The sequence below is a fragment of the Nesoenas mayeri genome, assembly GCF_963082525.1.
Source record: "Nesoenas mayeri genome assembly, chromosome: 3".
NCBI lineage: Eukaryota > Metazoa > Chordata > Aves > Columbiformes > Columbidae > Nesoenas > Nesoenas mayeri.
The window spans coordinates 76,917,510-76,942,090 of NC_137544.1; the positions used below are offsets into that span (position 1 = coordinate 76,917,510).

General features: G+C 39.1%; 1 protein-coding gene across 9 annotated transcripts in view; it reads right to left on the reverse strand.

Moving 5' to 3' along the window:
* Positions 1-3,194: 3,194 nt before the first annotated feature.
* Positions 3,195-24,581, reverse strand: part of EGLN1 (egl-9 family hypoxia inducible factor 1) — a 36,903-nt gene continuing 15,516 nt past the window's right edge. Inside the window, exons 2-7 of one of the 9 annotated variants that reach the window (XR_013921992.1) lie at positions 11,667-11,786; positions 9,270-9,406; positions 7,775-7,842; positions 5,593-5,892; positions 4,865-4,975; positions 3,195-4,725 (exon numbers count right to left, since the gene is read on the reverse strand). Coding sequence is in view for 3 of the 9 variants with exons in the window: in XM_080342150.1 (XP_080198276.1) it covers positions 7,638-7,842; positions 9,270-9,406; positions 11,667-11,786 (462 nt within the window). In the remaining 6 variants the exon portion in view is untranslated. Of the gene's footprint in view, positions 5,893-7,511; positions 7,843-8,988; positions 9,123-9,269; positions 9,407-11,666; positions 11,787-24,581 lie in introns of those variants that run through there. The other 8 variants (XR_013921994.1, XR_013921993.1, XR_013921995.1 and 5 more) reach the window with 8 other exon arrangements.

A 24,581-nucleotide genomic window follows, 5' to 3' on the forward strand; every position in this document is an offset into this window, starting at 1 on the left:
TTCAGAGATGAATTTTACTTGCCATCCCCAACTACATTTGAAAAAGAACAGGTTTCCAGTTTAAACACTGCCCCGAAGCAGCAAGTCAGCTGTGTGTGATGCCGGTATGATGTTAGTCCATCTGTACAGTTTACATCCCACCCCACTCAGATGCAAGGCATGTCCTGCAAACTTTTAGCCATGTGAAGATGCTGGTACTGCGCTTATAAGCTGAGCTGGACATTTATTATCATGTTATATACAAAGTAGTAAATTACCCAGAAGAGCCCATAAACTATTACCAATGAATTTAATAATAGGAAATTTAATCCTGAGCTGCACATTTAATAAGAGAGGGAAAAATCCCCCAAGTCCAACAGCTTACAACTGGAGGACACAAGGAAATCAACTTCTTGTTCAAACAAAAAGTTCCAGACCTTTTAATCTTCAGAGATAAAAAATATGCTATTTTACAACACGCATCCATGAAGAGAAAGGTGAACAGGACACATTAACAATTGTCTTGTGTGAGGCCAACCCAGTGTGTATTCTTTCTCCTCACACTTCATGTTCCTCTCTAAAGTCAACACCTATAGCGTATTTTCCCTATACTCAATCCCACACACGTGTTGAATCTTGGGTCTCATCCATTGGTCTCTTCCTATTCTACTTGACCATTTCTATTCAACTCATCCCTTTCTCCTTGTCGTGCTGAGGCCTTGAGTCTATTCCCAGTGGGCTGGTGATTTGCATCTCATCTGCTCCTTCCATTTTTACAGCAAACTCTTAGTACCTGCCTCATCTATTTGGGAGCTATGGGGTTTTTTTATTCTTTCAGGAAAGGGATAAATGTACTATATATTCACTCAACTTCAAAGCTATGGGGAAAAGCTTGATGGAACTGAGTAAGTGGTAGCAAAAGTCAACAGAGCAAATTCTCTGGAGCTGGTTTTGTCTGGCAGGACAGAGGACCTTCAACCTGCTTCTGTCAGCTGCTATCCACCCCCGCCAGACAGGGTCAGGCAACTCAGATTCAGCAGACGCTGCTCCAGAGTGAACAGAGCTCCTGCCGTGGCATAATAGCACAAACAGGCTTCAAGGCATTTGCAGTACTTATATTCAAGCTTTACTTTACATCTGCAAAAAAGGTAAGTGAATATTTTATATGAAAGGTGACTCTGGGAGACTCGAGTTCCTGCAGATCCATACCCACCCATCCCCCTCAAAAAAGCAGATGAAATCCAAATCCAATTAAGTCCCATGAATTTCTTCAAAGTCTTTGCTGCTCAGTACTCATAAATTCCCACTATGTATTTGCAAGTGCATGCAGCTGTCTGGATATCTGCATGCCTGCAGGCAAGGTGCACAGGCTAGACTTCCCAACAGACTTCCAGGGCTTTTGAGACTCAAAGTTTGCTATTGTAATTCAGCAGCCTCCCCTCTTCATCTAAGAATTCAGCAGGCACAAAAACCATAGAATGGTGTGGGTTGGAAGGGACCTTAAAGATCATGTAGTTCCAACTCCCCTGCCCTGGGCAAGGACACCTTCCGCTAGACCAGGTTGCTCAAAGCCCCATCCAGCCTGGCCTTGAACACTTCCAGGGATGGGGCATCCACAGCTTCTCTGGGCAGCCTGTTCCAGTGCCTCACCAACCTTGGGGTGAAGAATTTCTTCCTCATATCTAATCTAAGTCTGCCCTCTTTCAGTTTAAAAGTTGCCTCTTGTCCTATTACTACACACCCTTGTAAAAAGTCCCTCTCCAGCTTTCTTTAGAGCCCCTTTAGGTACTGAAAAGCTTCTGTAAGGTCTCCTTGGGGCCTTCTCTTCTCCAGGCTGAACCCCAACTCTCTCAATCTGTCTTCACAGGAGAGGAGCTCCAGCCCCCTGATCATCTTCGTGCCCCTCCTCTGGACTCACTCCAACAGGTCCATATCCTCATGTTGGAGGCCCCAGAGCTGGATGCAGTACTCCAGGTAGGGTCTGATGAGAAGTGGAGGAGAACAGTACTTTCCAGACTGATTGCACTGATCAGCAGGGTTTAGAGATGGGATCTTTTCACCACTGACTTTCAAGTGGTCAGCACAGCCAGATGTTTTATGTAAGATACAGGTTGTCAGCTAGCTTCCTCTCAGACTTGCAAGAGTCGTTTATTTGAGAAACACCCAAGAGAAACTTCATCTTTCCCTGGTGCAGTGTTTGACTTTACTAAGCAAAACCACCCCCCTGCATACTGTGCTCAATAATATGATTAAAAAAAAACCAAACAGGTTTACATAGAATAGTTGCAAGTGCTGGACAGGCTTCTTCCTTGTTCAATGTAAAACAAAGATGAGAAAAACTGTATTTCAAGAGAACATGTAAGAAGTTACACAGCACCAAAGCATGGAAAATGGCTCAAAGCACTTTGAGATGAGCTCAGTAGTGCTGCACTTCTATTTCAGCCTAACACAGGGACAAGAACCATCCATCACCTTACAGCACAACTGAACACAACAGTTACCCAAGTGCCATGAAAGGTGCCCTAAGGCTGGCAGACTCATCCTGAACCAGCACCAGGCAGACAAGCACACACAGGTGGGCTTCACAAGAGTTAGAGCCATGGCAGAAGCACAGCCAGACAGATGTTTCTTTGATTACCGTACAGTCATTACGAAGCTCATCAAAAAGCTTAGGGAAATTGTGTGGCGTCTCATATGGGTTGGCATCTGTAGACATTCTCCTGCCATCTTCAAAGGGCTCATAATTTATTTGGAGCCATGTAAACCTAAAGAGCTTCCACTAAACCTTTACAATCCTGTTTGAAAAGGACTTTGGATTTGCAACTCGCATACCTGTCAGAAAGTGGCAAAAAAACTAGAGCTGCCTGTGTCTATCATCACTTTCTGGTCAGCATAAATTTGGTCCTGTTTCTGAGGGAGAAAATCATCATGAAAATGATCACCACACCCAGGTAACCATAGGCAGTCTTCAAAAAAAACCCCAACAAGCAAACAAACAAACCAACAAACCCCATATTCTTCTCCAGAGCAGAAATAGCTCTGATTTAAAAAATAGAAGAAAAATAAAATAAACCACATAAGAGAACAAAATAACTCCTCTCCCCACCCCATTCTCCTTTCTCCCTCAAATCCACATGCCTCCTTTATCAGGGGGCATTTATAAATTACTTGCTATGGAGTAGTTTTACAAGTTACAAAGATCACAAATAACCACATAGTTTTCAAGAACCTTTATACATCATCTTTTTTTAATTAGATTAGCTTTACAAGCAACTTGAGAGCTCTTTCATAATGAAACACTGCTTTTCAAATTACACAACTTTATAGGCAACCTGTAAATGAATCCTGAATTTCTTTGCCTGCTATAGATAAAGGTCTCATATTTTACAGCTGGCTAACATCATGAATAAAAATAGCATTATGAAGCTTTATCTTTAACCAGGACTAGACACATACAGATCGTAAGACAGTTTAAAAAATAGTTTTAAAACAAGGACCTGCTTGGTGATGCTCAAGACTGAATATTCAACCGACATGAAATGAACAGTTTAGTCTAAAGAACATTGAAGAAATGGCTGACCTGATTTGTTGACTCTATTGTAATGACTTAGATGGAGTAAAAAATTAAGCACTTTTTAAACCTGTCTGGCAAGCACAAACCTACAGTGTGATTAGAATTTGATACGCCCCGTGTAACTGCAGAAGTTTGAATTACAAAGGGACTGAAATGAGTTTAAAGGCTTATGCTTACAATTCGAAAACAAAACCAACCAAACCTCTGTTAAGGTAGTACTAAAGAAGGTGAAGTAGAAGAGGTGGCTTTTTTGCTTGTTTCATTGGTAGCCTAAATGCACTGCAGACCAGACAGTAATGACAATTTGCACTCCTTGGCCAGGTTGGCAGAGGCACTTACAGTAAAGGTATCCTGTCTGTTTGTCTGGGAAGAAAGTAGGAAAGAGGAAGAGAACTGCAAAGGGTAAGAACTTACTAAACAAAAGGAAAAGCGAAATCAAAACAAAATTGGGATTTCTGTTGGTTCTCCTAAATGATACACCAATACTGAATTTTTTCCCCTTTCTGTCAGTTTGTTACTAAACAATTAGCTTCTTCATGTTTTACATGAACAATAGTAATCTTTTTAATAAAAAATTACTGAGCTTTCCATAGAAAAGGTCTCTAATTGAATACAAACTATACAGATGCTAAAATTGTCACAGGTTGTAATATATACAGAAATATTTCTGTACACTCACATTGTTTTGGCTAAGTAAGGAAATAAGGGACAGATAGAAAACTGCAGTGGGTGAGTTGATCAACCCCCAAACTCCTGTAAATATGAATGCTGTCCTTTATAGGTTTGTTTTCTCAAGCTTTTAAAGCTCAGGAAAATAAAAAATAAAAAAATAAAAAAGAAGAAGAAAATAATCAGTGTCCTAAACATCAGTTTCTTAAAAATAAGAATATCAAAGTTTCTGCATGTATCACTTTTATCCTGTGATGTCCCCTCTCCTTGATAATATGAAAACAATGTAAAAGAAAATAAAGCTTTTCTTACTCAATATATACCTCAGTATTGACGAAAGGGCAGTGCCTTTTTTGGGGAAATCCTTCAGCACAGTGAAAACCTAAAGATGTATTGCACAAGGAGCCTACAGTGATGCACTTCAGCTTCAGTGTGCCGACCATCTCCTTGATACTATATAATAGATCAAGGTGTCAACTTACAGGCCGTATGGGACACCAACACTTGAAAAGGAAATAAAAAAAAGTAAATTTTACATATTCTATTAACTTATATACAAAGGAAAAGGGGGTGGCAAGTATTCTTTAGAAAAGGGAGAAAGCTCAAAATTTTCTGTCAAGTACGTAAGGAGGTTCTGGGTACCTCTAATAGCCTAGGAAAGCCCTTGTATATTCTTGTTACTTGATGGTATTCACCAGGTCCCCAAAGCCAATGACAGCAACCGATAGTGTCAAATTCACTTAGTGCCAGTCACTTAAAAAAAAAAGAAAAAAATAAACAAAAAAATAAACAAAAACAAAAACAAAGAAGAGAGAAACTTCCCCTCTGTGGATTCAACACAAAACCACAAACTGAATGTTACTAATAGCAAGATACTGATTTGCTTCTGTTAATAAGGTTCAAGAGGACATAGTAAAAAAACAGTACAGCAGCAATCTTTAAAAGTTAAGATTAGTGTGAGATATGATATAAAACAATCAGGTTTTTAGCTGGTAATTAAAGTGCTCCTTTTATGACTTAAGGTGTAAAGAAAATTAAAGTGATTATCAGTTACTGGCAACCCTTACATTAAATTAGGTCTTTCATGGCAGAGGAGAACAGTATGAACGGTTTTACAAAAATAGATCCATGTTATTTTGGAGAATACTGTAAATTTTTTTTTTTTTTTTCAGTTTTTCTTTTTTTTTTTTAAGACTCAATTTTGATAAACTGTACCTGGTCATACAAAAATTACCCCAAATTCAAACTTTTACCATATAAAAAAAGGGAGAGATGAATTGGATTCAGCTGGATGGCAGGTCTGGCAAAATATAAGGATGGACAAATTCTATGTAGGGCACTTATGTCCAGATGCATATGCTGTTTCTTACTGATTGCTTATCTTCTTCACATAAGCAGTCACAGGCCTGGAGTCACAATCACATAGTACAATGCTTCAGCAGTCAAAGAATCTTCTATTTGATGCAACATTGAAACACTGCTTCTTTATTAAAATGTTGGTTTGTTGTTGATTTTCCTTTATCTTGTTATTCACATTCAAAAGTTAATAGATAGCATCAAGATTTATCAGGGAGAATAGCCAAGGGGAATTGCTAAATCAAAGGCTTATAAAACGTCTTTCCCAACTGAGTCAGAAGGTTTATTAAGTTCAACCCTCACACCTTTTTCACCTGCAGAAATATGAAAAGGAAATTATTATTTTTCAGCAATTATCAAAGTATAGTCTATAGAATCACTACATCACTTTCCAGATTACTTTTAAGAGAGTACTTTGAAGATTGCCTAGCACATACGACCTAGCAAGATACATGTTTTTGTACACATGCTCCGTAAAGTTAACGAGCCATGGTTAGTCATCATCTCTAAAAACAGGCGTTTACTTTGCTGCCCAAGTAGAAAACTGGGTACTTCACATATGTACATCCAGAGGTTCTTGGTATTTACCTTTGTAAAAAAACCTGAGGGATTTTTAAAATGGAACATTCAATTTGACTTGCTGCTAAAAAATACACCAAGCTCACACCTCTTCTGCACTTTTCTCTGAAAACTGACCTTCAGATACCCCCACAAAAGTTTGACTATTAACATTTCAGACACAGTAACCCATATTCAGGAAATATTCACACATATTCTGCATAGTTTTAGTTAGACTGACATTAAGCCAAGATGAACAGTGCTCTATTTCTGACATTTTATTCTGTAATTTCATATTTTGGCATCAATGAAAAATAAAGAGCATCTTGCACAACTCTTGCTGTAGATACAGAGCAAAGGTGGCAGTTCTAATTGCAAATGAATCTGGACTCACAACAATACGATAACATAAATCAATTACAGGGCAAACCGATACCAAAATCCTTCCAACCCAGCCTTTGTTCCTCAAGTGCCTGCAGTTTAGGATGACCCTGGCGAAGGAGGGGAGTCAGAGGGAGCACAAGCCCACCCTAAACACTTCCCTGCCCAAGCTGCATGGAGACAACCAGAACAGCTCTGATCCAGCAAGGCTGGCTCCAGGAGCTGCCCAGCTTACAGACAGACACACAGACAGGCTTCCTGCAGAGGCCAGCTGGGCGTTATCCAGCATTCCTGCCCACCTGGGAAGTCACCGAGCAGCAGGACGGCCTGCCCAGCCAGAGCTCAAGAGCTCCCTGTGCTTCCCTGTGAGTCAGGCAGGAGCTACATTGCTCTTATCGCTCCCAAAATGCACAGTTATTGGCTGCACCAAGGCAGACTCAGCCAAACTGCAGCTTTTGCAGCTGCTAATTAGCTCTGGGGCTACTTATGAGCTTTGGATGCCTAATAGCAACGAGTGGAAACTTCATTTGAAATGATTGGCACACGTCTTCAGCATCATCAGTTTCAGAGCTCGTTAAGAAACTGTGGAGAAATTGGCCCTGTGCATGCATGCTCTTCTCGTACACCTGATTTTGGTTTAAACTACTGTAAAAAACACAAAATCATGATGGCAGTTAAAAGCATGACAGAAGTCCTAGGCCATTTCTCCTTATAATGTTAATTTGAACAGGAAAATTAGATCAACTTCCTCTTGAGGGAGAAGCCAGAAAAGGAAAACAGATGCTAGATATGTGGAATTGGAAATTGAGGAAGTAACTCCATTCTTTGATTTCAGATTTTAATTTTAGGCTTTTGTTTTTCCAGTATAGAGACTGTAGTCAAGTTAAGTTGTATTCACTTGTCGAATCACTATATTCAACCAAAACTATTTCCAGGGCTCTCCATTCTGCAGTGCCTCACCGTCTCTGGTGTACTTATTCTTCTCCCCTACTAGGGAGATGAAGACTAGGGAGAAGCTGCACCCCCTATATAGAAATACTGAGCCGTCTCAGGAAGCGTGAGCAGGACAAGGCTCTGACCTGGATTTCCCAAGTCACTGCCCAGCAGCTCAACTACTGGGTCACCTTCCCTGTAAAACCTGACTCTCTCCCCCTTTTTGTGCACAGGGTGGGCCAAGGACATGAGGCTGGACTACGTAGCTATTCTTAAAAAAAACAAAAAAACAAAAAACCACAGTAGACATTAACAAGAGATTACCTGTTAGATATTTTACTTTAGCTCGTGCTCTTTCATCTGCATCAAAATACCACACTGTTATTGCGTACCTAAGGAAATAGATGGAAAAAGAACTCCTGAACTATGAAGAAAAAACAAAGCGAAGCACTTGACATAAAACACAACCTAAATGAAATTATACTTCTGCAGTCTGACAAAAGACTTAATAAAACATGAAGCAAACAGATTTGGTGCTTTTGGTTGGTTGGTTGGGTTTTTTTTAATATTAGAAGGTATTGTCTGAACAGTCAGTGAAAGGGTGACACTGAGGTTCTAAGTTTATGCTTATTTGTCCTGATGAGTCCCTATTACGGTTCTTGTCTAGAACCTGTAATAATATAGTTTCTGTCCCTATCACCTAGCCCTGTGACCTCATATTTTACTGTACTTGGTCAAGTCCATCACTGAGTCACACTGCAAGAACCTCTCTTTTTGGACACTTGCCATAAAGGAATTTTACTACCCCTTCTTATGCAGCTCCTCTGGTTTTCCACTGCCTGTGGCAGATTTAAATATGAAATGCCAGCTATTGAGAAAAGACTTTAAGGAGCTTTAGTAAACAGCATTTCATCCTTTGACTCTGCTTGGAGCACAAAGTGGGAGGAGAGAGCAGCACAGCCTCCACAAAGGCTGCAAGAGGATGCAGCTGATGGTAGTTTCAAGTTACTTCTTGCAAAGGTGCGTGTGTTAACTCTAAGTTCCAGTCAACCTTCAGTACTCTGGCCATCCAAACGTGTTGTGACAGGGGCAACAGGAAGTCTGGATCAATAACTCCAATGATTTACCTATTAACGCTCTCTGGAAATGCTACTCAAGACTGGGCGCAGTGAATGCAGGTACCTTCAGCATCACCCACTACACTACACTGAGGGACAAAAGAGATATCAAGTGACTCAGACTGGGACTCCCCAGAGAAGAGAAAGATTCGTGTATCAGCCATAATTTTTGCCCCATGGTCCTCTCCCAATTCCCAAACTAGAACGTGGTGGGGCTTGGTTTGAAGAAGACTATTTTCTAACAACTCCTTCCCAACAAGAGGTGACATAAAACTGAAGTACCTAGCCAATTTTCCACCAACACTGTAAGGTACTGAGGACAAAGGGAAAGGAGGGGAACATAAAGCCATTACAGAGAAATAAGGAAGACAACACCCCTGGGCTAAGGTGGGGGCTGCTATGGCTCTAAGTGCTCCTACCCAGCTCTGCCAAGTACACGCCCAGAAACTTCTGGTGTTTCCAGTCCTTCCTATCCACCTGGGAGGATGTTGTCTCCAAAACATGAGAGCAGACATCAGTAAAAAACCCAGCAGCACAGCAGAAGCCTAATCGATCTAGAAAAGAACCTCTTATCATGGAAACGGTACATGGAAAGACCTGGGATCATGTCATAACTCACAGCATCACTCATTTCTCATTAGGATTTGCTCATTTATTGACAATAGAGGCAACACGCAATATAAAAATTCCATCAGTCCTACCTTGTAGCAAATGCTGGCTGTACTTCATGAGGGTTGCGGCGATCAGACCAGAAGAATAGCAGTCTATCGAATTTGGGTTCAATATCAGCAAACTGGGCTTTACCTTCTGGAAATATCCGAAGGATGCCTCCACTTACCTAGAAATTAAATATTTAAAACCAGTGCAGGAAAACAACATCTGATTGTATTTCAAAGTACTGAATATATCACATTTGAAAATATTTCATAGATTTGGAACTGAAATAAAAGCCTTTAAGGGATACTACAGAAATTATGGATCTATGGCTTTTTCATTTTGCTTTCATTTAACAAAACCTTTTACACATTTTTCATGGGTAATTTCAGAATGTTTGCAAATATTAAACCTCCATTCATGTTGAAGTAAAAAACTGTGGTTTCAATTGGTTGTTTCTTAGCTGCATTACCTATTTGCAAAAAATAGACAAGACTGACTGATATTACACAGGTGGCTTAAAATATGCCAATACAGATGAGAGAAACGTTCTCAATTAGGAGATTGTTTCATTTAACAACAGCACAAGTTTATGTCACACTTCTGTAATTATGATGAGGAAAGACCAGGAAACTTTAAACTGAAGCTTGAATCTGTGTTGCTCCTGGTCAATTTAGATCTCTTCCAGGCTTTGAAAAACAGCCGGACCTACCTATGCATGCCTACAAAACAGCACAGGTAGGTGAGGTTCATTATTTTTAAGTCACATTAACTTCTTCCTACTGATGGTATTGATGTTGTTAAAATCTAACTACAGATAGCCAACTTAGGCCTTCACAGAAAAGTGCAAGTACTAACAAACTAAATGGACATAAACTGTTTTAATTGTGATCTTAATCAGTGGACAAGAAGTCACAATTTAGATCAATTTGTTCTCCTAAAGAACGTTTGAGCTTCTTTCTTTACTAAACAATATACTTGCTAATATACTAATTGTAACTTGAAATAGATATCGCAGGCAATGAAACACACTTGTTCCTAAATTAAATATCCAGCTAGTAAATTTTTCAGTTATTTTAAAAATGCAAATCGCTTGACTTCTACACTCTGATATGTATTCATTCTTTTCTAGGAGAAAAACTGTAAAGCAACTGAAAATGCCCCAAAGCTTCATTTTAAGATATTCAGTCCAACCAGTGCACTTACATGTGTAGATGCTATAACGGCAAAAAAGGCTAGTAACTTATTTTCTAACTGAAGGATCAGATTTGACATTTCAAAGAGCAAGGCAGAAACAGAAAGCTTCAAGTGCATCCATTTCTGACTCAGCTTTCTGATCTACCAGTTTTATGTGAGTATGTTATCAGTATCATTGTCTCATCCAGTTCTTATAAGAAATGGACAGCACTCAAAAAAGGGAAAAGGGGAAATAAAATAACCACCCCCCCCTTCCCACCCCAACAAACAAAAACTCCCAGCTACAACCTGTGTTATCCACCTCTGGTGCACCCAATTCACAGAAACTTACTGCTTACATGCTCTTCCATATGCTACTTTCTACGTACAACAGAAATATCAGTAGTTTTACCTTCCTTCCCCCCCAGACCCCCCCACTATTTAATGGGAATAAACTTCTCCATAGCTAATTGCACATCAATCAAGGAATAAACAAAGCTATCTTCGCATTACTCTCTCATGCTTTCAATACAGCCAGTTAGCTGCTTCCATTCTTCAAATCTACCGAATCCCACTGAATCACTACAAAAATCCTTATTAAAAAATCACTTTATCAGAGTCACCACATCTATGGAAAGTTTCAAGTCACTGGTAGTAACACTGTAGACAACTTAAACTCTGTTATAAATCCTCATCTATCCTACACCCTGTATTTACAATGGCACAAAGACTTGTGCTTCTTTGAACCATAACGCTTGCTTATTTTAAACTGCTCCCAAGCTACAGCATCTTTCTTTTTATAAGCATATTCAAGTAAGTAAAGTAGTTACACAAACAGTAAACTCAACATTCAACAAGAATATAAGGAGGAGCAACCTAATATCCATTATCTTTCAAATATTATTTACTCTGTGTGTATGTGTGGGTGCTTACCATACAAATAATGTACAAGTCACATAATTAGGTATTTATGAAACCTGGATACTAGCAAATACTTACATGTATAATTAAGAAACATACATGAAAAACACACAACTTTCCTTCAGTCTCACTGCCAAGGAGGTCTTGCTGGCATCACTCAAAACCTTGAAAAAAATGCCTCATCTCTATCTGCTCTTGCTAACAGCAGAATCAGGATGCAAAAAATACCCACAGTTAATATATCGTAAGAACACAACTAGGGCAGAGAAGTACAGGAACAAAGATCTGTAGCAAACGTGAATTAGAAAGCATATGTAAAAAAGTTATAGAAAGAAATTATTGCATACCTTAGCATCCCAGTCTTTATTAAGATAATATATACACGTAACACATCTTCCATCTCCATTTGGGTTATCAACATGGCGCACGTATCCTGTTCCATTGCCTGGATAACAAGCCACCATAGCCTAGAGCCAAAGAATCAAACATAGTAATTAATTTTAACTGTGTGTACAGAAAAAATGTCTACATTTTATCTGTATTAATTCCTAAGTAATTCATACAATAGCAAAAAAAAATAAGTTCGAAATAATGGGAAAAGAATTTTTAATCTGTGTTTTCTTTCTAGTTAAAAACTGGTTTTGAATACAAACAGATGTCTACAAAGGCATGAAACACATTGAGAAGAACACTGTTAATTAAGGTATGGAAGGTGGGGCTGCTCCCATGTTGTGACTAATCCTTCAGACTTCCCTCCGTTGAATGAAATAGGAGAGAGGAAAATGTCTTGTGTATAATTTAAGTAACATGTGCTTCTCCTTGTGATAAGACTCCTTGTTTTCTAGACTCAAGTTCACAGACAGTTATCTTTTTATCTTTTTTTTTCTCCTTGTGTTTCCAATTCTTCCTCAAAATGTAGTGTTAAACTTTATTTTTAGGAGACTTTTTAGACAAGACCATCAGCCCATCCTACTCAATCACACCAAGTGCATTCTTGGGCTTGTGTTTTGTCCTGTACATAGGACTTTTGTACTTTGAACTTTTGTTGAAACAAGCCTACACGTACAACAAAAACATCCTTTTTAGTCAAGAAGTGAGAAACTGAAAACAGACACCGAGCAGTAATCTGCAATAACCTTCTGACATCAAACGATTCCCAGTACAGTAGTATATTTAACTTCCCATGCTGCACTTAGCTCAGCTGACTTGAAAGCCCCCTGGAAGGTGGTTTAGTTTCTGAGTCTTCAGACATGCGGATGTGTGTGTGAAACAAACTGGCCACCTCGCTAAGGGATGGCCTGATTAGCTTGATTAGCTATCAGTTCCTGTGCCATGTTTGTTGCATGACACATCCCCATAACTTTATGTATTTGCTGGAAACAGTAATCATTTCAGGTTTTTGAAAGAGATCAGAACAAAGTTTCCCATGCCAAGTCATCCAGAGTACTCAGATGTCTGCAGTGACAATATCCTATCTGCAAGAAGTCATAACATTAAAATAAAATCAAAAGAGTTTCTACCAACAATGCAATATACTCCTAACCTCAATGAATGTTTGCTGTCTAAAAAAAAAACAACCTAAAAACTTTTAAGTGCCATAATTCCTGTCTACATTTAGCCCCACTAAGTAATAATTTAAGTCAGATCTCTGAATTGCAAACTCTTAAACCTCTCTTACATAAAACATCAAAAATAATTTTCCCAATAAAGTGTTAACTGTGAAAATGTAACCCATCAGATTAACAGTACTTCAGATCAACTGATTCAGTGTATTTTTTTGGCTTTATACTGATAATTTTAACTTATTTCCCTCTTTTAAAAATGTTAACAAATAAGGCTTTACACAATTTGAATTACTTGCAAGAAACTGTGCTTTGAGCAGGCTGAGAAATAAAGTGCTTGCAGTTCAATCAGTAAAGTACTGTATATCACATATAAGCAGAATCGATTTCACTATAGCAGCAAACATTTTAAAATCTTTACTCTTTACCACGGGAAGAAGCAATTTTTTGGTAGCTCCTTCTAGGCAGAAATCAGAACACACTGTTTGACAAATAGCAGCACTGTGGTAATACAAAAAAACTCTAAAAATTAAGCCAAATTTCATTCACATGAGATGGAAGTGACTACACTGCATAAAAAGTAGTCAAAGCTACAAAATTCAAATACCCTTGTAATTTTCAGATCAGACACTTCAGCTTCTCAATCCCTTTACTGTAATCATAGCGTAGTCATCATTACAGGTCTCACATTACTTGAGATATGTAATATGTAAACATAATGTGACCTAATATTTGGCAAAGTCATTACTTATCAGTTTTGCTGCAGGAAGATAAACCCACAAAAATCAAAACAGTGAGTTAAAGATACCAAATAATGTAATAAGGGTTCCGTAATTTCCTTTCTTACAGAAAAAAAAAAGGAACAAAAAAAGCAAAGCTGGGCTGGAAAAGGAAGATATTTGGTTTCCGCTGAAAGCCAACCCTCTTGGAAAAAAAAAAGTCCAACATACCACATAAACCCTATCGAGCTCTCATAGAGCCTGAACAGTGCTGAAACCAGATCCAGCTCCAATCCCGTAACAGCGTTGCTAATAAATTTTCAATTTAATGGGTTTTGCTGAGAAGCATCATGCAAATTAAGCCCTGACATTAACTGTTGCTCAACATCTATGTGAAACAGCTACTAAAATTCATTCAGAAGGAAGAAAACACTGGTACCAAGTAGCTAGAGCAATGTCAACTCTTCCTGAAATCATGAGGAGTTAAGACTCGGATATTAAAAGGTCTTCAGGCACATAAATGACCTAAATATCTGCCACTGAGCCAAAAAACAAGTGTCAAAAGTTTAGGAGAGCTCCCAAGTCTCTCTGGCCAATACAGGGCTTTTTCCGAGGGCACACTTGGTTGCTGTCTGTTCCTCAAAAAGATAATTTTAGAGAAACATAAATTTGCATCCTATTGCTATAGTTTCCTTTATAAGGTACTGAAATGGGCACTTGTTCTCTTTGCTGAAGGGAAATCAAGAAAGGAATCTTTAATGTCAACATTGCTGAAGAAGAAGGGGACCAGCAGCATTTTTGGAAAGTCTGGGGAATCACCAGTTGTCATAAACTTCATATAAAAAACAGCCACATGCAACGTCAGAAGCGTTTCATACAATCATTTGGGTATAAAATACAGTCAGCGTTTAAAAAAAAAAAAGCCCTTGTTTTTGAGTTTAGAGTCTGAAAATTCTGCTATCATCAACTGCAAGAGACAAGAAACAGTTTTGCTGCGATAACTTATCTAATATGTATTTGTTACAACAGTAAGAATGACTCAGCCTTTAGCGGTAAATTGGAAAGCAAACAAATTTGCAAATCAGACAGTGTAGTATAATATACATTGCTTTTGCCAGTTAGTGTGACAATTCCCTCTCCCCAACTGAACTATGATAAGGAAAGTCACGAAACTTAACAGGACATGGGAAATATACTGCTTTGTGAAACAACACAAAGTGAGTTCGTGTCAAACGCTCATGTACTGCAAGATTATCCACATGGAAAGAACAAGAAAGTGACCCAGGTAAATAATGAAGTCACATACTTTTGATGTTGTTATAACCTTTTACAGTATAAGCAAGCAAGCAAACACACGTATGCCAAGCAGAGAGAACATTTTAGGTTTGGGGCTTACCTTCCAAAAAAAACCAAACCAAACCAAAACACCAACCAAAAAACCCCCCACCACTGTTAATGGCAGTCAAGAGAGACAGGCACTTGAGACCAGAATGTCCAAGATTCCTTAACATTTTGGACTATGAACAATGAAGTTGTTAGCTCTCCAAAACAAAGAGCTACCTGTCTCATCAGTGCTCCCATAAAAGGAATAAATTCATTCAACTCAAGGCATTACTTGCATTTTCTTCATAGACAAGGAGGTCTCCCCTTTTGTGCTTCTTTGGCATTACAATTTTTAAGCATTCAGTAATCTTAATTTCTGCAAAGAATATATTTAAGTCACACACTGGATTTGTTCACCCACTGGATTTCTTTGCAAACACTTTTAATGTTAACCTTCTTTAACCCAACAGCATTCTCTTTCAGTCTGAGCACTCACGCCTAGCACATGAGCCCTGTCCTAAGATAACCCCCTGGAATTCATGAGTAATTGAGAAAGAACGAGAGTGCCTCAGCCACCCTGCAATCCACCCAACTTGTGTTTATCAAAACCAAGTACTCACACACTTAAGAAGCTGTCAATTGCTCATTCACATACGGATGCTGTACTTGCAAAATGTTTAATGCTGGAAAACTAACTCTAGGCTATCAGCGCAAACAAGCAACCAAAGAAGTAAGTGAAACCACAGATATTTTGCTAAGCATGGACACCCTTAGCGTGCCAGCCACTACTCTAATTAACAAATAAATGCACAAAGGTAACATATTCTGAGTGAATAATCCATAGTCCATAACCATACTGTTTTCTTCACTATGTAAAGAGGGACCACCTAAAGGCACTCAACCCTAGGAGGCACAGCACACCAGTGCAGCTGGAAATATGATTTCATACAGGAGCAGCCTCGACCTCCTTTCACAGAGAAGGAAGACAACCTCACCCATATACAAAAAAGGAAGACATGCAGGTTAAGACTGAAGGTTTTTCCTCCACCCTCTCCATTCCTCACACAGCTGGATACCTGCAAGTTTAGATATTGTTCCTTAGGAAAAAAAAAAATAAAAAATGAAGCAATAACAGCAAACTCTGAGGAAACAGGGAAAATACCAGTTACATGACAATGTAAAATTCCTCAGGACGGGAAAAAAAAATCCCAAACCCAAACCACAAACATAAAATGGAGAGAGGACATTTGTTCTGTCATATTTTTTAATGTAAAACAACTTCGTTTAGCTCAGATTAAAAAAAGCCGCATCAGTCAATGAGATGTCACTTTTGCTCTTTGCTGAAGGAACTGCAAATCTCAGTGAGCAAAACAAAATGTCTAAATGTGAGACCGATTACTTCCTATGAAAATTTATCAGATGCTTTCACAACAACTTCACTGGAAATCCTTGGCATGGCTCATCTGACAGATGATTCAAAGAAAGAAAAACAACCCACACACAACACTGCAATTAAGAACCAAAGAAAAGAAAAAATAAATCTGACCTGTCCCTATTTGGTCCATCTCTGATGTTCCAGTTCAAGAATTTGTTCATCTCTGACAAACAACAGTCCTGACAAAATACATTCCAGTTTAAGCATGTCAGTAAGATTTCTGACAAGGTGTACAAAGTAACAATCAAATTGAAGGAAAAAAGACTCTGTTGGTACTATCTTGTGTGAGCAGTGTCAAGATTACTGACAAACATGTTAACATGCTAAAACTTGGCTTGGATTTAAAACTCTTCTACAAATTCTTAATAAGCAGAAACAGAAACTTGCAACAGAAATAAAATATCAACAGGGAGAAACTCCTATTATCCTTACCCCAAACACAGGAAGCCAAAAGACGTAAGATAAACTCTTCGGGACACAGCTAATCCAAGTATTTCCATACTAACTTTCATCTGACTAAAATTTCATGCTGATATTCTCTAGGATCTAGTAAACAAGGCCAGAGCACCAACTTTTCACACAAGTCAACACTGTGAAACTAGACACACTGGAGGGAAATATCAGCCCCTGTAAAGACTCCCTCATTACAAATCCATTACTTGTAATCACCATCAACTGGGGCACCTGCAAGAGGAAAGCAAACCTCTACTTGTGGGCTTAAAAATTAAACAATGCAGTAGCTCACATGTCCCCAAGAGAGAAGGAAAACCTGTAGTTTTGAGTTAGAAGCTAAAATAAAGAACATTGCAGCAGCTTTGAATAATTTCTCTTTAAGCTCTCTCTCCTAAGTTACCTCTACAGCAATTAAATTTATCTATTAGCAAAGGAGTTTAAGCTATTATTTTCTGCTGTATTTCCCTCTGCAGATATGGTAAAACACCTAGCTTCAGATTAAAAACAACAACATCATCAACACCAAACAAAAACAAAAGAAACCTCACACCAATAAAACAACAAAAACCAACCACTACTTTAGATAGCAGCTCTTTGGGTCATCTTCTGGTAAGCACAGAGTAAGCTGCTCTTCTAGGAAAACACAACTGTAGGCAAGGACAACAAGCATGGGCCACCCCTCTCCTGTGGCTGCTGAAGGTAGCAGCACAAGTTTTAACAGGCAAGCAGGGTTGGCAAAGCTGCCAGCTCTTGAGCTGGCAAAGGGAAGGCAAACTGAACTGAAAACTGAGATGAAAAATGAACTCAGATAGGAAGGGACAGAGGAAAAACTGAGAGTTGACATAGATGCTTACACTATAAATAAAATCAGCATGTGGCTATGTACGTGGATTAGATCTTCCATGAGCTTCTAGGGAGTTTGGAAACTAATGGTAACCTGACCCAATGCAACAGTCGATACAAGATTTCTACTTGCTTTGACAGAATTGCATTTCATATGCATACAAAAATCAAGCAACAGATCATATCATCAAAAGTTTGGCACAACAGATTAATACTTCCACTACATTGCTTATTTCTAACTTGCCAATCATATGTTGATTTCTCAAACTGAAGTTCAGAAAAAGCTTTGCCAACCTAGCAGTTCAGCGGCAGGCTCTTCAAATTAACTCACTGCTTTACTCCGGTCTTCAGTTTTACATGATGTTTACCTGCTGACAACATGCACTTCACACATCCTGATAAACTGACACAAATCAGAAGGCAGAACCTTTCATGCTGGTTCAGTGGCCACATTCAGCCCAGCACTCCAGGGTCAGAAGATCCACACGGAGTTTCGATCCAAATGCCTTGAATATAACCAGGGTGCCACTCGGCAAACAAGCTCAGGTATTGTTCATTGTAGCTACATAAAGTTTGGTACTCCCTCTTTACTGTTCAATTCTAATTGTGCTCAACAGCAAGATCACATGAAGTTCATTTCCAAGTATCATTCCTTTAATTCATGCACGCATACACGCTCTAAGAAACGACCATGAGCTCTTGAATTGCTGAAGAGATGTACATACAAGTTCGGATAATTCATCTGTTCTACACAGCACAGGAAAAAACCCAGCACTGCAATTGCTTATGGCTGATACTCAGGAAATCACTGCGAACGTGGGATGTTCTCACACTTTGGTGAATGCATCTAATAAATAAAAACCTCACGTAGGACAGAGAAGCTCCCATGAAACCATCAAGCAAGAGCCATTAACCTAGGGGAGATGGTAGAGATTTTCCCTGTGAGGATGGAGACAGAAGGCACATCTCCCACACTGAGGCTTTAACAAAGCCTTGAGGAAAGCTGGGCAATCTGGAGAAACACATCTCAAAAGGTGAGCTGATCAGTGACTGAAAACAGTGTTATAGACAGACATAACAGGAAGACCTAAAATACACTTCCTAACTCCCAGCTGATGTCCTGCAGCCTCCACTGCTACTAAACTGAGATAACAACATTTAAACATTAATGAGGTTCTCTCTGCTCTCGGGTACCTGAGCTTGTAAAATTGGAAGTCTCAAATCTCCAAAGGCAAAGAGATCACTGAGTCAGCTTACAAGCTTCAGGGGTAAAAATAAAAATTTTATCTTCCTTAATAGTTAACACACTGGCATTTTTCAGGCTGCAAGCCAAGTTAGGTAGGACATGCCTATTGTAAAAATTCTGCCAGTTTAACCAAAAGGTGCTGTTTTAAAACTGAACCAGTAAAACTGCAGTCCTTCAATCTTACAAAGGCCTAGCTTCCTTTAACTTAATCTAACTGCTTATTAGGAAAATAAAACTGGGTTAAAGTCTAAAGAGATATACAGAAAGTTATGCACTGGCTAAAACAGGATATTAAAAAAAAAAAGAAAAGTAAAGTTCACCTGATACATCTCTGAAAATAAATGATGTGTTCAAGCCTAAACCACCTGCACCCCTCTCCCCCCTAAAAAAAATTAATGAGTACATCCATGCTATGTTACTGCTTCAAAGCACTAACAGCTCCTCTAAACCTCAACATGACACCTTCTGATAGTTGTGATATCAAAGTCTACTACAAGCTTAAAAAAGAAAAAAAAAAAAGCAACGACCTAGAACACACAAACAAATCTCTCCCCCCCTCACCCCCCATATACCTAATCAAGGCTTCCCAAAGAAGGTAGATAAAAACCACTGTCACCAGGGGCAGAAAGTTCTCTCTCAAGTGCCTCAGAACAAAAACTACACTTAGCTTCACAACTGAGAAGGATTTAAAACATACTTTGATTTGTGTCAGCCTCAATCTGTCTACATTATGATTAAATAAGTTGACTAATGCGCTTCAGATTCAAACAACCGTTGAAAAATGTAAAATGTGTTTGTAGAACTGGCTGCCCTCCATGGATAACTCCCCATTCCCTCCAAGAGAAGCAGCCTGGTGACTCAGTGTTTTGGCACTGTAAAAAAATTTGACAGAGAAGTAAGTCAATCAACACAAATTTTAAGAGTCTGTTTTTAATTTAACATCATAAATGCTTTGAAATGAATAATACCTTTTAGAAACCAAGTACTTTGAAACTTTTTTCCCCAGGATGGGGCAGAATGTTCTGCTCTTGCATGAGACTAGTCAACTTACTAGTTTCATAAGTAACCATTCAGAAAGAGCACAAAGCAGCAACATCTTTAAGAACTAAAAACAACAAAACACTAAAATTACAACAGTGCACTAAAATAGTAAGAAGTTAAATCTCATTCAGCTACATAACTTAAAATATATTCTGACAGTAGTTTGTGCACACCAGATTTCCAGAGCCAGCCACATGACATCAGCAGACACACTGATGGATGACACATGAAAAAGCATAGTTATCTATTTTAAGATCACTACATATGATCAGGGAATTTGTTTAGTTGTTGGAGACCTACTGGATAAACTGAACTTACGTTACCTCCAAAATAAAGCATGCATGTTAGCCCAAACTTCAAAACTGGAGACCTCTTATGCTGCTTAATACCAGGAGAGGGTGGGAGGAAGAAACCCTAAGGATGAAGGGTGGGCAAAAGGGGGGGTGTTTATTTTATTTATTTTTAAACAAAACCTTACTGTAGTATCTGTGAAAGTAATGGCTGAGAGATTTGCCATTTAAAGAATACCATCCATCACCACTACCATTCTCCCCACAAAACTACACATACTTGAGAAGCCTGGACCTTCTTCCCTATAGAAGATAAGAAGCAGTGCGTGATAGTTTTGCTAAATACTAGGAAATATATATATAGATAGATAGACAAAAGGATGATTTTAGTTATTTCATTACTTACTTAAAAACTACAATTTTGTTTCAGTTTTAAGGCAAAAAATAACCACATAACTGAAATTTAGTTGGCAGGAAAGATTTTTTTTTATATAAGAATGTTGTGAAACTGCATGGTAATAGGATTGCATGTTTAGTACTCTGGTTAGCCAGATACCTTAAGTACTTGTGTTTTTAAGTATTTTAAGCTTACTGCATCTAGATGAACATTTACTCAAGTGTCCAAGTTAAGGTCTCAGCTACTACCTCTAGATTTTTAACCACAGAAGGATTTACTACCATAAACAGCACACTGAGGAAAATTATTTTTAAAAGAGTTTTTAATGGTATTTGCAAGCAGGCAAACATGATTCAGCATGCCCACAGCATTCCACACTTGACACCATACACTATAGCATTCACTTCTACTATTAAGAGTCCAGACAATTCTTTGAAATTATTTATAAATTAAAAATACTAATAACTAGGCACTGAAATGCTAATAGACGAAGCGCTGCTTTAATTTATATTAATACTGCACAGAAGTCTGACTAAGGTTTAAAGCCAAATAGCAACAAACAGCCTGTAATACACTTTCAAGTCACCTACAATTTAAATTTAAAAAAATGCTGACTGTGCCCATACTGCTTTTTGAGGGCTTTCACATATAAACTGTCTCCGTCCAAGCCCTTCTTTATAACCTCACCATTGCACTGCAATAGGGCCTCTCTCCCAGCTGGTATAAACAACGCTTAGGGTTTTTTTGGTTTTAACCAGATCACCCAGTGCATCCAGTTCCAATGTAAGCAGGCATTGCACAAATCCACTGGCTCCCACCAGCGCTTGGGGAAAGCCTTGAGGAAGAGCTGTGGCCACGCAGAGCTAAAGGCTGGCCATAAACACCAGGAGCAAGACTGCTGACGCTGGCATGAGACTCAGAAAACGTGACTCCAAACCCCAAACCTCTGTCCGTGTATGTCCCAGCAGAGCCAGCCACGTATTTCAGGTTAAGGACACATTCTGCTGTGTCAGCTTGGTGAAACTCCCAGAGGAGGGCGGCTCAGGAATGCAATGTATTTGCTCTAGAAGTACGTGGCCTTGTGAGCACAAGAAAGATCTGGATGTACCCAATACTGATTCCAGGCAGCGAGAAACACCTCAGGAAACTGCCCGTCCTCACCCAGCTGATGCAAAAGCCCCACAGTCTTCTTAAACAGCAACTCAACTGACTCTGCAACAAATTTATGCTCATGGCAGCAACTAGCTCATCTTTAGGTTAGGACCTCCTACATATAGCAGAACTAACTCCCTAGTGCTGCTCCAACAGGTCTTCTCCCACTCTCTCCATTGGTCCCAACCACTCATGCTCCAAGAGACCAGTATGATGGAAAAAACAAATCACCCTCATGTCTTGGGAAAAAACACGCTCCATTACCTATCAATTGATTAAAAGTAACCCATCTGGTTTGTTTCAAGTGCATTTATACTTGGCATTAGGAAACTGCTATGAAAGCAACTAATCCAGGCAAAACGTTACCTACTTTCCTCCTTACCTCTGCTTCAATAACAAAAATTATATTTCATATATTCATCAAATTATTGACCCTTCCTAAAAGGCATGTAGGCTTCTCCACAGATCAGCTCTTTTCCATGAACAACAACTAAAGAAAAACCTGTTGATGGTATCTGTCGAAGGTCCTGTCAATCAACATTGCTATGACTGCCTGTAACTTCACAAATGTTGTGGCTAGAAATAGGATGCTAATCTCAGAATCCAACTTTCCCACTCTAAAAATCAGAAGGTGGCAGAACCCAAACTCCACATAAAGTGATGACATAAGCAGAAAAGCCATAGTGTACAAAACCTGACAGGAGCAAGAAGAAAGCCTCTCTGAAACAATTTGTCACTGAGATTTCTTTTTCCTCTTTCAAGGCACTCAGAAGAGAACAGAACCAGGACCTCTCTCCCCAAATCCTCACACAGGAAGTAAGAAATCCTAACACTGGCTGGGTTAGCATGCATACTCTTAAACCTTCTTAAAAGCACCGCGTTTAGTAAAAAAGAAAGTATACTGCTCCACACCCGCCCCCAGACACGATGGATTTCAAGACAGGACACGCACACCTCACTCTCTCATGTTTCTGTAGAAAGGTTTTTCTGTATGTCCCTAAAAATCAAATCAGCAGGAACTTTTCTGGTAAACAAAAGGACAGCTAGAGGTTTTACAATCTACCATACCCACTGGGTAGAGATTGCAGGCATTAGCAATAGGAGCCTAGATCAGAGGTGTCATGTCAGATCACAAGGACTGTTCCACAGGACATACTTAGGTGCAACTTACATGCAAGATCTGCAGAGCGTAAGTTTTATTTTTCAAAGCTTGTTCCCAGCTTTAAGTTATGGCCAAAATCCCATAAAGATAAAATAAAAAAATACATGCGAAAACATAATTGATGAAAAACAATTTGCCTCAGTCTGCAAACACCCTGAAATAACCCAAGGACATAAAATCATCATCTTAAACAACAGCAGTGAAAATTACTAATGGATAGATGATATACAGTGAAACGAAAGGAAGGTGAAGAAAAAGAAGGAGGCACCAAAAGGAACAGCAGCACTGGCAGCAGTTTGTATTACTGTAAAGGAAAAATAATGCTGAGTACCATGAGAACTACAGAACAAGTGGAACAGCAACAAATTTTGCAAAATACTGGATTCCAGTTTTCTGTACAAGAAATCAACTTCCTCTTCAAGTCTGCAGGCAATCACTTTAGATTTCAGGGTTGGCAGAAGTGTATTTTTTCAGCGATACTTTAAAATTATATTTCTACATCATTACTGAAGGTAAAAAATGGATCTTCTAAAACATGTACCTATTACTGTATATGAACAGTGGCTAGTAGTTTCTGAATAGGAGACAGCATTTCAGGAAATCAACTGTGGGCAGCCAGCTGATTTACTAACTTGTATTATCTGTGTCATTACACATAATACAATGATGATACACTAATGATACTACAGAACCCAGAACTCACTTTTTCTCCTAAGTCTTCACCAGATCTGAGATGTGCAACCAAAGAAGAAGAAAACCGATTTTGAAGTCAGAGAAAGGTTGAAGGGAAGGAGGAGGAAGAGGAGGAGTCTGTAAGGACCCATGGACAGAACAGGCACTTGCCAATTATGTGTTGTGATAATGAAGGGAGCAAGTTCCACAGCACGGGTTTTAATTGCGACTGCCCTGCTACTAACCCCATGAAATCAAGCTAAAAGCACTAATGACTGAAATATCCCATCAGGCCTCAGCTATAATTGCTCTTCTGTGTCCTCCAGTCCCTTAATCAACCGCACTACAAAACATCTCGGACGTCATAACTTACTCTTAGCACACAAAATTGCAACTGAAAATAAGAAAAAAGCCACCACTCCATGCACAGCACAGTACTATCATACTCACATCCACCCACTATGTGCAGAGGGCTCTTCACATAATCTGTCTCCCAGATAAAATGTTCACACGGAGCAGCCTTGCAAAAAGCTACCTCCCTCCAGCCCATCTGTATCTCTCTGAATGGCACCTCTGTCCTCAAGTGCATCGGCTGGTCCCTCAGCTTGGCACACACAAACTCTGAAGTGGCAGAAAAAAGACTGCAATATATTTTATTCCTAGGATCAATACAAGCAATGCTATGCAGCTACCAGCAAGATGACTGAAAATTACTCCAGAAAACAAGAATTTACTTCCTCTGTAAAGGCAACCTTAATTAAGGGTTCCCAAGCCAAGATAACCCTTCCTTGCAAATGAAGGACAGATGATAAACAAAAGCATAACAGATTTTTCAAAGGGAGAAATCTCAAAGGGACTCCATTTTCCCATCCTTGGCAAATTCTGTTCCCCACTGAGTCCCTGAAGAATACCATTGCTCTCTCCAGAAAGCTGTATTCAAACTGGGGGGGGGGGTGGGGGGAAGAAA